This window comes from Phaseolus vulgaris, chromosome 8, assembly GCF_051622355.1.
Source record: "Phaseolus vulgaris cultivar YP4 chromosome 8, ASM5162235v1, whole genome shotgun sequence".
Classification (NCBI taxonomy): Eukaryota; Viridiplantae; Streptophyta; class Magnoliopsida; order Fabales; family Fabaceae; genus Phaseolus; species Phaseolus vulgaris.
This window is the reverse complement of record NC_143505.1, coordinates 14,056,643-14,071,589: the sequence shown is the minus strand read 5'-3', so window position 1 is coordinate 14,071,589 and position 14,947 is coordinate 14,056,643. Positions and strand designations below refer to the sequence as shown.

Below are 14,947 nucleotides of genomic sequence, written 5' to 3'. Positions count from 1 at the left end.
TCTTCATAAAAAGATAATAAATAATTAATGTTTGTTATCAAGATATCTTGGAATGGTCATCATTGAATATAATCAATGGATCAATTATCAAGATACATTGCTTATCATCTCAATAATTAAGGAGGGATTTCTCAATAATTTGATACTTTATATAGAAAATAAAATCTACATTCCTGTGTTAAATTTTTACGATTTTGTGAACCCTTCATAATTATAATCATAGTCTCAATTTTAACTAGCTTGATAACAAGCAAAGTTTTTATGTATTTAGAAATCTCAATACGGACAAATCAAAGAAAATCACACAATTAGAATTGTTTGATAAAAAAATTGAAACAAAACTTTCAAGATGAAAAGACAAGCATCTATAATTTATAGGAAGAACAATTATCATAAAATCAGTTCTTAATCCACTACCATTAGTTTTTCTATCCTATTTTAAGATACCCAATAAAGTGATCAAGGTTATCATAAAAATTGAGTCACGGTTTTGATATAGTTGAGAAAGTAGAGGGAAGAAAAAGTGTTGTTCAAAATTGGTTTTCTAGTAAACTGACTATAAAAGTAATTAAATTACTTTTAACACTTGATTTTGTATTTAAAATAATTAATTGAGGATAAAAATGTTAACTTTTAATCATAATTTTTTAGTATGTTTAATTTCTTTTTTCTTTGTAGTGAAAATACTTGAATATTATGATTTGGTTTTCATCTGTTATCAAGCAAGAAAAAAAAATATTATAAACAATAAATTATAATCATTCATTAAAATTCATCCAAATATAAGTCCTATAGGCTTCTATTAATTTTTCCCATTTAATTAGATTCAGTGATTACAATAGAATTTGGAACAAAGGATGAACATCAACATATGATATTTATTGAACACATCTGCATTCACAAATATGGTTCAATTACATATAACATATACACTTAAAGAAAACATAGGAATATTGGAGTATCATGAAATGGGAGAGAAAAACACAAATAATAAATGCAATACAAAATGGTAGGTTTTGAACAAAGTGAAATTTGTGATTTTCTCTCCTATCATGACATATTATAAAGTTGTTCGTCCCACACGAAGAAAAAGGATGAAGGAGGGGATAATTATGCTTAAACAGTTACATATTAAGAAAACAAAGAAAGGAGAAAAGAAGTGATTTTGTTAAGTCTATTTGTCTATTTGATTAAGTTTACCCAATCCATTGCAACGAGCACAAACGATTTGAGTTTGATCCTTTCGTGCTGCATTTGCTCTCAACGTCACATTCGCCTTTCGGACAAACCCTGCTCCATCACATTCAGGACATCTGCCAAATGCATATTCATATATCATTAGTAATACAAAAATATTTTTTAAGAATGTCTGAATAAAACATATATATGCATTCATTTTAAGTTTAAAACCTCCTAAATAAGAATCAATCCATGAGAAAACTATGAAAACAAAAGCTCTCCATCAAATTCCCGAGGAAAAATAAGTCAATTGAAAATAGTTACATGATAAGGATTCATAAGTCCACTTTAATCATTGCACAATCAGTGATAAATATGTGAAATTATTAGATTGTGTCATGTTAAACATATGATTTTTAGGGAGAAAAATTACATGTAGTCCTTTACCTTAGGGGGAGGTGTGAATAAATGTATTCTCTTTCTTCTGCTCAATTTGGTTGGTCCATAGTTTTGTTATTAACTTTTTCTTATGTATCTTTATCTTTACTCTAACCTTCTTTTTCTTATAAGAAATCCCATATAACTTCATAATACATAATGAAAAGAATTTATAAGTTATCTTTTCTGGTTGTTTGCACATAACATATTTACAAATTCCACACTAAACGAATAATTAGCATAGTAAAAATCATTATGTGCCTTATTTGTAAACACTTATAGGATAAATCATATACTCAAGTTTAACAAAAATGTTAGGTTGTTATTTTTTATTTTCTCACTTACCTTCCTCCCCATAACACATGGATATTTTGCCACTTAATCCACTACTTCATTATCCCCATGTGCAACATTTCGTTTTTCCTCATTTACCCCATGGTCATTTCCATTCATGACAATTCCTTCCCCGTTAAGAACAACCTTGTCCTTAAGGTTGAAGTTCGGATAAAGGTGTCATGATCTTCTCATGTAGCATAAGATGCATCAATTCCTTCTCATTGAATAAGATGTTGTCGAATGTGTTGCTTCCTTTTTATGATAACTCTTGATTCAATAATAGTAGTAGGCTGAATTATAGAATTAGATTCAGTCTTAGTAATTGGTAAAGGCACATAGGGTTGAAAGTGATTGCCCTAACAAGATTTCAGTTGTTAAATATGGAGCACAAGATAGATCTTGTTGGTTGGAGGTAAAAGTAGTTGATAAGCAACTTGTCCAATTTTTTCCACAATAGGGAAAGGGCCACCACATGCTCAGTTTCTGATTCTTTTGCAGAACCATGGAATGTTGTTTGTATGCTTGTAGCTTGACTAAGACCTGATCAATCATTGTGAATTCAATTTGCTGAGAAGCATCTCTCTGTCAATAGTTCTTGTAGGGAGCTAGAGTCTTAGGACGAATTATATATTTGGTGAGGGAAGGGGGATCACGACCGTAGACTACCTTAAAAGGTGTCATGCCAATAGTAGTGTGAAAAGAATGGAAGCAACTTCGCCCAATCTTGAGAATTATACATGAAACATCTTAGGTACATTTCAAGATATCTATTCGAGCCTCATATTGGTCGTCTGCTTGGGGGTGATTGGCAGAACCTAAACAAATGTAGTCAAATATGACTAGTAAAATTTAAATCTGTCAGATTCAATAGTTTATGGAAAACCATGTAATTTCACCACATTTTCATGAAAACTACAGCTACTTGTTTGCTGAATAATCAGACTTCATAGGAAAGACATTAGCATCTCTAGAAACCCTGTCAATGACAACTAGAACCACTGTATAACCATTGATGGAGGAAGCCCCGTTGATGAAATCCATTGCCAAATCCTTTCATATTTGTTCAGGAATAGGCAATGGTTGTACCAGTCCAACAAGTAATGTGGTAGATGATTTAGTTGTTGGCAGATTAAACAATCTTGCACAAACCTTCTAATGTCCTTGTGCATGCCTTGCCAATAGAATTGTCAAGTTATTCTAGCCAAGGTCCTGGCATAACTAGCATAAAACTATGGAATTCTTGTAGAGTTTGTTGAACTGATACATGATTAGAGGGGATGACCAATCTCGCTTTGAATGGGTGATGATTTATGGGGTTGAGTTAGGCTTAAAGTTTACTTTATAATATGGTATCAGAGTCATTTAAAACCTATCCTATTTGAATTTTGTAATAGACTCAATGACGGCATAGAATTATCTAGCATAAGCTCATAGCAGTTGCAATCTGGGAGTAACTTTTTTTAGAAAAGCTAATTGGGTGATGATTTTGACTTAAAATTGTCCCAACTCTAGTGTTTGATGCATCAGTCTCTAGCACAGACGATTTAGAGAAATTTGGTAGAGCCAAAATCGGTGCCCACATAATAGCCTCCTTCAATTTTTGAAAAGCAGAAGCAACATGATAATCCCAATAAAAATTATCCTTTTGTAATAATTTGAAAAGGGACAATCAAAGAAAGATATTTCTTTATGAATCTTTTCTGATGTCCTTTTAGACCAAGGATTCCCTTTAATTTCTTGACGTTCTGAGGAATAGGCCACATAGCTTGAATTTTTTCTTGGTCCATTGCTACCCAATCACCAGAAACTATATGGCCCAAATATTCAATTTGTTGAAGGCCAAATGAGCATTTGGATAATTTAACAAACAACTTATTCATATGTAAAAGCTGCAACACTATTTCCAAATGGTGCAATGAGAGGTCCGTGACGAACTATATATTAGGATGTCATAGAAGAACAAAGATGAACTTCCGTCAGAAACCTTGAAAAACTTGATTCATAACACTTTGAAATGTGGCAGGGGCATTAGTAAGCCCAAATGGCATAACAAGCCATTCATAATGACCTTGGTGAGAGTGTAAAAGGTTATCTTGTGTCTATCCTCATGATTAACAAAGATTTGATAATAACCTTACCTTAAACCCAACTTAGACAAATATTTTGCACCAAATAGTTCATTAATAAGTTCATATACCATTGGAATAGGAAAACTATCTTTAACCGTGATAGTCCAAGTGTCATTTTTCTTTTTTACTAGGATAATAGGAGAAGAAAAGTGACTTGTGCTAGGCACAATACTTCCTCTATTCAACATATCATGCACTATCGATTCGATTTGTTGTTTCTGAATGAGAGGGTATTTATAAGGTTTTACCTTCACATGTACAGAACCAGGCAGCAGGGGAATGGAATGATCATAAGTACTTGTAGGAGTAGTTTTGTAGGAATAACAAAGACATCTCGGGGTGTCTGCAGCAACATAGCTATTTCTGGTTCCATAGTTGGCAAATCCAACTAGTGATTTGCAGTACGATCCAGAATTTGAATCTGCAAGGTGAAAAATTCAGCAATGGCACTAATGTAATGCATTCTTCTCAAATGGTGAAATTGAGCAAGAGTTGGCGGCATGTGTTGTTCACTGTGCAAGGTGACAAATTGGTTTCCCAAATAAAACTTTGGAGTTAGTTTTTGCTAATGTAGACAACCAAGTAGCACCAAGAACCAAATCAACGCCTGAAATTGGCTACAAGTAGACAGGTAGAGTGAGAGAGTGATCTTGGACTTTAACATTCAAATCTCTAACCAACCCTTCTTCAATTAGGAATAGATTCAATAGGAAGCTTAACGCAATGAGCTAGTATAGGTTGCAAAAATTTGTCATAGCTGCCACTATCCAACAAATTTGCTCCGACATTCATTTGATAGAGCCTTGAAATTTCATATTTCCCACACTAGACGACCCTTTAAGAGCATTATAAGACAAATGATGTTCTTTATCAATACAAGTATCAATAGTTGCAACAATATCTGGGGGTTCTGGATTAGGTTGATGTTGGTCTTCCTCGTCTAATTGCAACACCAGATACTGCCTATTAGAAGATCTATGGCTTGAGGAAAATTTCTTTTCAAGTGTATAGCATAATCCCTTATCTCTTTTGAGTTGCATTTCAGTAGGGGAAATTCTCTTGATAGTGTTGGTTCAGGACAAGACTAGGGTTAGGTAGTAAAGGAGGAAGGCTGGTGGTTTTGAGGGTTTGGGTAGTGTGGGGGTGGCTGATATTTCTAAGAGTAACAGGAATTAGATGATTTGGCTTTGGACATGTATTTTTCCTCATACAATTTAGATAGAGATACTGAACGAATTAAAGTTGTAGGAGCTTGAGCTATAACATCCCTATAGATATGTGGTTTTAAACCTCCTATGAAGCAATTCAACAGTGCCTCAAATGTGATACCATGGACTCCATTATAAAGCACAATAATTTGGCCATAATATTCATGAACGCTGGACGTTTAGGTAAGCTTAAACAAATAAGATCATGGACATTCATATGAAGGGACCAAATTCCAACTCTAAGGCTCTAGTAAATCCAAGCCAAGATGGAAACAAATTATTACAGAACATTATCCAGAACCAAGGAACTACCTCCTTATTATACAAGGGAATCACAACAATGGTCAAACGTTGTTCATTTGGTGCTCTATAATAATTAAAGAATTGTTCTGCCTTAAAAATCCATCATTGAACATCGGTGCCATCAAAGCAAAAGAAATCCAGCTTATGTTTTGGAACCGGAAGGGTTGTCCCTAACTTGTAGAACAAGTAGCAAGGTTACGCTTCATCAACGTGTTCAAACCTCATACAATATTTCTTTCTCGACTCTCCAATACTTCAAGCATGCGCTTCATATTGGCAGAGAGTTCCTTCAAGCATGTGTTCTCAACCACGATGGAGGAAAGCACCAATTGTTACGTGTAAACAGCCATAAAAAATAAATCGGAAAAATCTCTCTTATATGGAGTTTTCTTACGAGGAAAAGAAGGTTTCCCTACAGTGCTGCAAAGAAAAAACTAGTAATAGAACTAGGGAAGAAGAAAGAGAATGAATCCATCTACAATGGGATTATACTATATCTCTCTTTATTGTGCTCTGTCTGGAGTAAGGACGAGATTTGTGAGCAGGAAAGAGAGTAAATTTGTGAGTATTAGAGAGAATGTGTGAAAATATATGAGATTGTTTGAATTAAAAGATGATTGAATAGATTTATAAAGATAATTTATTAAAATTTGTGAATGATGTGATAGTTTAAAGAAAATTTAGAAATTATTTTAAATATGTAAAAGGTAAGTTTACAAATTTATTTTTGTTATTAAAAATATTTGAATAATGAATTAAGATATATTTATTTTTAGATTTGAATTAATTAAATTTTTTAATATATAATATCCATAATTTCTTGTATTTTTTAATAAAAATTTAAAAAATATATAATAGAAAATATTTTTGTGTTAAATTAAAATAAATTTATTAAATATATTAAAAATTATAAAAATAATATTTAGTATTATATATATTTGTTATTTTATATGACATTATAATTTTATTTCATTACTTTTATTATTTATAATTATTTGTTGTTATTAATACTATAATTAAATATCTTTAAAATTACTAAATAAATTTATGTAATATTTAATTTTATATATTATAATAAAATATATATACAATGATATTTAAGTAAAATATGACGATAAATCACCACAAATCAAAAGATTTGTTTGATTAGTGTTAACATTGAAAAAAACACTTTCATCATCTCCTCGTTCCCTCTCCCACTCTCAAAATCTCCTGATTTCCATTATAGACAAAATTAACACTAGTGTAAAACAGTTTGAGACAAACGCCGCTATAATAGACTGTTTTACCGTATGATTCTATCTATGAACATAAACATATATTAATTATATAAATTTGTATGAGAAATCACGACATTGTAACATTTAAAATAATGGTTGAATGTTTAAAATAAGTATTATAAAGATCAACAAATGTTTAAACAAGTAAAGTAGCATGCTTATAAGGAAAACAATCCATGTAAACCTGCAGAAAAATTGTAATAATGATTTTAAAAATGAAAGGTTAAAAATGCAGAGAATGAATTTACGTGTCTTTGCGAGAGAACAAGATGGGGAATCCGGTTCCAACGAGTGCCACTGCAACCGCGCCAGCAACAAGGTAAACGGTGCTATCAGCAGAAACGTCTCCAACAGCCGAAACAACAACCCTGGAAGATCTACTCTTGTTCCTCTGAATGGCGGTGCAGGGTAGCCCAGGTGAGGGCCCAAACGACACCTTGGTGTTGGAAACAGCGACAGATGCGGGGAGTTTGGGCGCAGCGTTGGGAAGCATAGTGTGAAGTGGAGTGATGGAAGCCATGTTGGTGGCAGAAAGACGATCGGAGAAAGGAGAGTGTCTGTGTTTTGTGGATTTTATGGAGGCACATATGGCGTGCTTTCATGGTTCTTCAAAATGTTTGGATAAGGCCACGTCAGAAGTTGGGATAACGTGGATAACTTCAAACTTTTAGATAGTCTTTTTCAAGCCAAATTCGCCTTAGCTTCTTATTTTCTTTTAATTTCAACAATTACAGTGTTTTTTATTTTATCTTTAAGTGGTAATGATTATTTGTGATTTCGGCAATAAACATGGTTGAAATAAGTTTTGTGGATTTTTTTATTAGTGATTATTTTGTTTTGTTAGTTTATCTTTTATTTTATTTTTTTTAAATCTCAAAACTCAGAAAAAGAAATTAACAAGTTGTAAAAGTTAAATTATATTTGTATTGGATAACGTTAAATACACTCTCATGTGGAGAGAAATTAACAGTCAGTGTATGTGTAACATAAACACTAACACAAAAATATACATAATTTTAAAATGTAGAACACGAGAATACGGATTTATATATTATATAATTATAAATTATAAAAATTTAATGTATTTTTCTTATTTTAAATTATCTTAGACCCATATTAGAATTGTCAGAAATCCAATAAATATTTTTTAAATTAGACATTTCACTGATACGTGTGTCCTACAAGTGTCGGTATTTGATACATGTGTCCAACACGGATGCACCATTTAAGAAGAGTGTCCGAGTTTCATAGGTTGCAAGTGTAAGAGATGTAAATATGAGATTATTTAAAAATGTGAGAACTTTATTTAAAGTTATTTAAAATTTTAAACAAATATGAAGTGCAGAGAAAAAAGGTACAAGATGGCGGTAGAATTTATCATTTTTAACCCATCTAAAATATTAACTTAAATTGATAAAAAAAATATAAAAATCAACTAAAATTGATTTATTTTTTCTTACAATTTTTATTGAATTATTTAATTCAAATTTCGTTTAAAAATAAAAAGAATGTCCCACACTATTTATCATATTTAAATATAATATCACATTTAAAAATCAAAATAATTTATATATATATATATATATTTCTTCTTTGACCTTTATGACAGTCCTCTCAATATCAAAACTAACATTATATCAAATATAATGTTAATAAAGATATATTCTATTTACAACCTATCATATTTTTAATTCTAAATTTATGTAATTTATTAATAAATATAAAGGAAAGTTAAAATTATAAATATACTAACATATTAAAAGAATTTCAAAATATATCTTTTTATTTGACAATTTTTTCATGATAAAACGTTTAATTATTGTTCTGAAAAGGAATTCATAACATTTTTGTTAAATATATTTAATAATTTTATAATAATAAAACTACAAAAATCTATATAAATCTGGCTTAAACTTTTTAAAATTTAAAAATCAAACTGAACTGGATTATATTTAACTTGTCACATTTAGTTTAAGTGATTATTTAATAAAAGTAAAGCAAAAGGAAATATCCATATTTAATGTAAATATATGAGATTTTAAAATTTAGAAGTTCAGATAACTCTTGGCTGTGGATGGGACAGGGTGTAAGGGTGTAGAAACTAGGTCTTTAGTGTGAGGAAGATGTTAACCACATGAAAATGAAGAGGATAAGAGTACACAAGAGTTGTGCACTTTTCCCCCATGTGTTACTCAACTATCACATCTTTTTTTTTTAATACTTTTTAAAACTAATCAAATTATTATGAAAAAAAGTTCTGACCCGCTTTAGCTCGATCGGTTGTCGACACGTTAAAAGTGGGATGGGGCGAACTGGCTCATCAAGGTTGTACGGACAGAAAATAGTAACACGTTCTATCATAAGATGGGATGATAAGTTAGCTCGTCACTTTTAAAATCTTCTAATTCTTTAATTATTTTTTTTGTTTTAGATGTTATAATAATTGATATCACTTTTTGAACAATAAAAAAAATACAAAAACAATAAAATTAAATTAAATTTTAATATTTTAATGAAAAAAAATTAATACCTGACAAAATAAAGTAAATATCAACAATATTTCAATTAATCAAATGATGAATAAAGAAATTAATATAAATAAAATTTTATATAAAACATCAACCCCGCCATCGTATTTTGTTATGAAATATGCATGTATTTTAAAAATCCATATAAAGAAAGATATCATTTTGTAATAATCTTTTATATGATGTAAATTATATATATATATATAATATAACATTTATATAATTTTGTTCTCAACCTCAAGTCTGTTGAAATAGTATCAATGTAGTTAATCATCACATATGAAGTATTATCCACTTTGATAGCTCGAAACTCCGTCATTTTGTCCTTAAAAGACACCTTAGACTCCGTCATTTTGTCCTTAAAAGACACCTTAAAGAATCAAGACATAAAAGTGTATTTAAATTACCATTGATCTCAACTTCTAAATCATGTGAAACTATTGAGTGTATCAGAAAGTCTCTCGATCAATAACTATGAGAATAAGAATTCATCTTTAGAACCACTTTTCCATCCCCACTATCAACACCAATGTTTCGATCTCATGTTCATGTTCGTTGATATGACATCCCTAACACCAATTTAGATAATCTAATTAGAGACAATTTAGATAATCTAATTAGAGATGTTACAATGTAAGCTTGATATTCTTCGATATTCTTTACAGACTACCATCTCCAATGACAACCAACATTTTACTAATAAGGTTATGATTCTCAACCTTCCCTCTATTAGAAAGTAATAGAATAGATCACATAAAGGCCTAGACAACATAAGTCAACCTTTCTTTTCTATTGACTCTTCACTATAAAATTTTCCCAACCAAATTCGATGGAGCAACCCTATAGTGGTATTGTGAACTTGATTGACTCGTCAAAACTTTTTCTGCAAACTTTAAACTCATAAAAATGGAGAAAGTGAGTCTCCAAATGACGACATCAAATCATTCATAACATTAATGATGGTTATTTACAAAGTAGCCGCAGCATAAAAAATTAAATCAGAAATAAAACCCCCAAATTTTCGCATGTCATCAAACAATAGAGGGAATCAACAAATTCCAGTCATTTTAACAAAAAGAAATTGCATTATAAAGTCATAAACAAGGCACAAGTTTTCCTTGAATCATACATTAACAAAAGAAAATTGGGGCAATCAAATGCTTAAAGTTGAAAGAACTTCCTCATAACAGAAAGGCACAGGCAAAATGAAACTTCTTCATGCATCACATGAGATGAGATACCAATTTAGGCATGCTGGCATTAAAAATATAATCCACAAGCCATACCCTGGAAACAAGAAAAAATGCCCCAAAGTTCACATGTCATCAATCAGTAGAGTGAATCTACTAATTCCAATCATTTTAACTAAAATAGGATTGCATTATAAAGTCAGAAAAACAAAATGTTTTCTTCGAATCACGCATAAACTCAAAAACTTGAGGCATCCATATGCTTAAAGATGAAAAGAAACTATAAAATAACAACAGAAAGCCACAGGCAGAATGAAACTTCCCCATTCATCACGTAAGATACCAATAGAGGCATGCTCGCCTTTACTAACGAAAAATAAAAGGCAAATAGAAAAACACAAAAAAGGGCCATACAAGTTTATGGCAAGTTTCAGATCACATCAGAGAAGTCCACATAATTTTTTTGTTGGTATTTAAAATTCCTTCGATCTTCAAATAAAGTAAAGAGACATATCACAACACCTTCAAATTATCGATAGAGACCGGCTACAAGAGAAATACATATGAAAAGTACACTTGGAAATTATTCAAGATAAAACTTGCAAATGAGAAATTGATCAAGCAAAAAACGAGCACCCTACACCAGAGACTGCAACATGTCCCCTTAAATGCAGATTTGACCATTAAAGCCATTGGTGAGAATGAATAACCAGATGGACAATTTATTCAGAAGTGTCCTAATCCTTCTAAATAAGTATTAGACAACACGAAAGGAGATAGAGTACGTACTTCAAGTGGTGATCTATGTTCCTTAGCACATCCTTTTACTGCAATTTGGTATCATTTATCAATAAGGTGTGAAACGTTTATCTACCCAAACCAATCACATGGAAAATGAGGTTTGAAAGCGGCAATGCCACTAAAGTAGACCCACAAATATTAAGCACCACCTAACATGAGCCTAAGAAACCAAAGCTGCGGTAGACAAAGAAACAGACCATGTTACATCAACAATAGAAGTCATAATTTCCCATAACCCAACAGAACCACATTTCAAAACAAATAAAACACCACAACTAGCAAGCATTGATTACTTAACTACAAAACCAATGAAATTATTCAAAACCAAAAGACAAAGAGATACAACAACAGTTACACAAGATCCTCTTTCCACCCCAGCATGACATCTCATCTTCCTTTCTTCCTTCCTAACTAAACCTCATCACAACCACAAACAAACAGCAAAGCCCTGAATTCAACACATTCATACAATCAGCTAATTGCAACCGTTAGATGAAAAATCAGACAATTCAATCTCATAAATCAAATTTAAATTACATATCTAAAATTTAAACAATCCGATATTTATCCAAAACTATGTGCTAATTCAAAACCACCCTTCAGCAATTGCATAAACCGTTTATCAGTTATAGTTATTTACAGTATCAGAATCAATAAACAGAATACAAACATTACAAACAATCAAAATTCCCCTAAATTCAAACGAATACTTAAACAAACTAAAAAAACATTAGGAAAACCGAACCCCATTGCTGTCATGGTTTCAGTTTCATTTTAGGAAATTGCAAACAAATGTGGCGAATAGGGCAACAATTGCGTCACGATGACCTAAAAAATCTTGATATTGTGGTCGAAATCGTAGTTTTTTAAAATCTTGATCGACTCCTGAACCTAGAAAAAATGGTTGTGGCAGAGCGTGATCTTCCATTGACACGCGAGTTTCTCGTTCCACGAGAAAAGGAACTCCTAACTCTTCCGAAATAGGAAACGAGATTCCGAAAAGCAGAAGCAAACCCCCTACTCTCCCTAGACCTACCAATAGACGAATCCCAGGAGACTCTCCTCGGAACGCCGTTAGAGGCGTTAAACGCGCCGTCCATCTCCGTGTACACGAGGGGGAGTTCTCTACCTCCGATGAGCCTGCCCACAGCGAATCCTCCCCCAGGGAGTCTCCATATGGTTAACCCCATCGAATTGTTATCATGGACTTCATCGGAAGGAACCACGCGCCGGCACACGGGGCACGAGTTCCGCACGGAGAGCCACGGCACGATGCACTCCGAGTGATATACGTGCCCGCACGGCATCTCCCGTGCGTCGCAATCCACTTGAAAATTTTCCATGCACACCGCGCAGTGGGACTCCGCGTGCGCGTGGCTCGCCAGGATCTTCACCACCGGCATCGACTCGATCGCCGCCTTCGACGCCGCCCGGTCGAGGCGCACCGCGGTGCCATCCAGCTGGTCCAGCAAGTGGTCGAAGCCCGACGAGCCCATCAGAAAGTCGGTCACGCCGGCCGGCAGCGGGCGTAGAGGGCCCGGACCAGAAACCCCCTCGTTGTAGTAGAGCTCGAAGTTCCCCGAGGCGACGTCGTTTTCGTTTTCGTTGGCGTTTGCGTTTTCGTTTTCGTTTCCGTTCCCGCCCCCGCCGCGCAGCATGATGACGGGATTGAAGGGCGACCCGGCGCGCGTGGATCGACGCGAGTGGGGAGGCGTGTGGAGCTCTTCGAGGAAACCGGAGTGGCAATCGGGGCAGAGAATGGTAGGATCTGGCTGCCCTTCTGTAGCGAGGGAAACCCTAACGACGCGGTTGCATCGGTAGCACCAGAATGAAGAAGAAGAAGATCCCAACGATGCCATGATTTTTTATTTTCTCTCTTTCGGATTGTGCAAGAATTATAAAGAATTGGTGTGTTTTTGTTTGGTTGCGAAATGGAAGACGCTGAAATTTTCCGGCAAAATTCCCGAGTGAGAAAATTGGTAAGGTGGGTTTGGGAACAGAGAGAGGACTGGTCGAAACTGAAGAGGATATTTAATTGACTTCCTACTTTATACTTCTTTTTTTATGCCCAATCAAAAACACTCTTCACTTCATTTTTTTATTTTTTTTATTTCTTTCTACTCACAAACTCTTCACTTTATTTCTTACATCTATCCATTTTAATATTTTTAATCTATACATAACATTTTTTAACTTCATTATCTATTTTTATAAACATTCAAGGAGATTCAAATATGATATACAAAATTAAAGGAATATTTTAACGTTTAACATTTGACAAGAGTGTTTCGTCATTGGCAGTTACCAAAAAATAAAATAAAAAATGTAATTTGAGGAATGGAATATTCCGTGACACATTCCTTTTTAATTTTGCTAAACTCTGTGTACTTGTTCTCTGTATCTTCTCCTGGTTGATTTATAATTTAAAATAATCGTTATTTAAAGGAAAGAGAAAAAAATGTATACGCCATTGGATTGTGACTTCATTATGATTTTCTATAATTTCTGAACAAATGAACCATATACTATTATGAGAAAATGCTAAACCATTTACCTTGTCTAGCATCGTATTTGGATGTTCTACTTGCTACTTCAAATTTATTGTTAAAAAATAACTTATGCAGAATATTATAGATGTTATTAATTTATGTTATTCTTAATTAAAATTAAATTTTTATCTTTTATTGTTAAAATTACTGGAGTGAAACTATTGTATGTTGTGAACTTTGACAGCTAACTATTATTAGAAATTTATTAAAAATAAATCAATTTTAGAAATAAAATAATAATTAATAATTATATTAATTAAATTAAATATTATTTTATAGGCTAAATAATTTTTAATATCTAAAGTAGTTTCTAAATTTATAAATTAGTTTTTAAATTAGTATTTAATTAACTACCAATTTAAAAATTAGTTTATAAAATTGTTTTATATATTAATAATTTTTTTAGTCTCTAAAATAGTATTTAATTTAGTTAATAGAATGACTAATTATCTTTTATTTTTATTTAGTGGTTTTCTTATAGTGAAAAATGTAGAAAGTGTTCATTGTGATTAATTGAATAGTGAAATTGTTAACTCCTTAAGATAGTTCAATAGTGATGAAGACCTACAAGAGAGTGTGCCCACTGATCAAGCTCAATCTTCCCGGAAGATGACTAGGAGCATGACTCAAGACACGGGGTTAGGTTGGGATCCACTAAGTCAATGCTTCAGTACCTAGTCTTCCTCAAAGGATCATGAGGAGTAGAGCACATACCTTAAGAGTTGAGCATCAGCTAGCGTCTTTATTTGTAATTTCAATAGAATATGTTATCATTTAGCATAATAGGGTCACTTTAGCTTCTTTTTTACCTAATTTCTAAAAAAAGTGGCCTAGGGTGTGCCATTAACCTTAGTCAATGCTTAAGGCCGCCCCACTTTTAGGTTTCCCATCCTACCCTTGCTTCTTGTTTCCCAAGGCATCCTATAAATAGGGTGCCTTCCTCCTTGTATGATCATGTTGAATTTTATAAGAGAAGGAAAACTCTGCACAAATTGGGTGAAGCTTG

The 14,947-nt window shown here is 32.6% G+C and overlaps 2 protein-coding genes across 2 annotated transcripts; both read right to left on the bottom strand.

The window, feature by feature from the left end:
* Positions 1-858: 858 nt before the first annotated feature.
* Positions 859-7,561, bottom strand: LOC137823650 (uncharacterized). The gene is made up of 2 exons (XM_068628869.1): positions 7,122-7,561; positions 859-1,313 (listed from the first exon to the last, which is right to left on the bottom strand). The coding sequence occupies exons 1-2, from the start codon at positions 7,391-7,393 to the stop codon at positions 1,175-1,177; spliced, it is 411 nt and encodes a 136-aa protein (XP_068484970.1). The 5' UTR covers positions 7,394-7,561; the 3' UTR covers positions 859-1,174.
* A 4,413-nt stretch (positions 7,562-11,974) lies between these two features.
* On the bottom strand, positions 11,975-13,423 carry LOC137825536 (E3 ubiquitin-protein ligase RDUF2). Its single transcript, XM_068631225.2, has one exon. It carries the CDS (start codon positions 13,249-13,251, stop codon positions 12,259-12,261), a length of 993 nt encoding a protein of 330 aa, XP_068487326.1. The 5' UTR covers positions 13,252-13,423; the 3' UTR covers positions 11,975-12,258.
* Positions 13,424-14,947: the final 1,524 nt, after the last annotated feature.

Excerpts from the sequence above, each read along its gene's own strand:
- LOC137823650 (XM_068628869.1), bottom strand. The coding sequence starts at position 7,393 with ATGGCTTCCATCACTCCACTTCACACTATGCTTCCCAACGCTGCGCCC. Across the intron at positions 1,314-7,121 it reads TTGTTCTCTCGCAAAGACAC|ATGTCCTGAATGTGATGGAG; the intron begins GTAAATTCATTC and ends TGCATTTGGCAG.
- LOC137825536 (XM_068631225.2), bottom strand. The coding sequence starts at position 13,251 with ATGGCATCGTTGGGATCTTCTTCTTCTTCATTCTGGTGCTACCGATGC.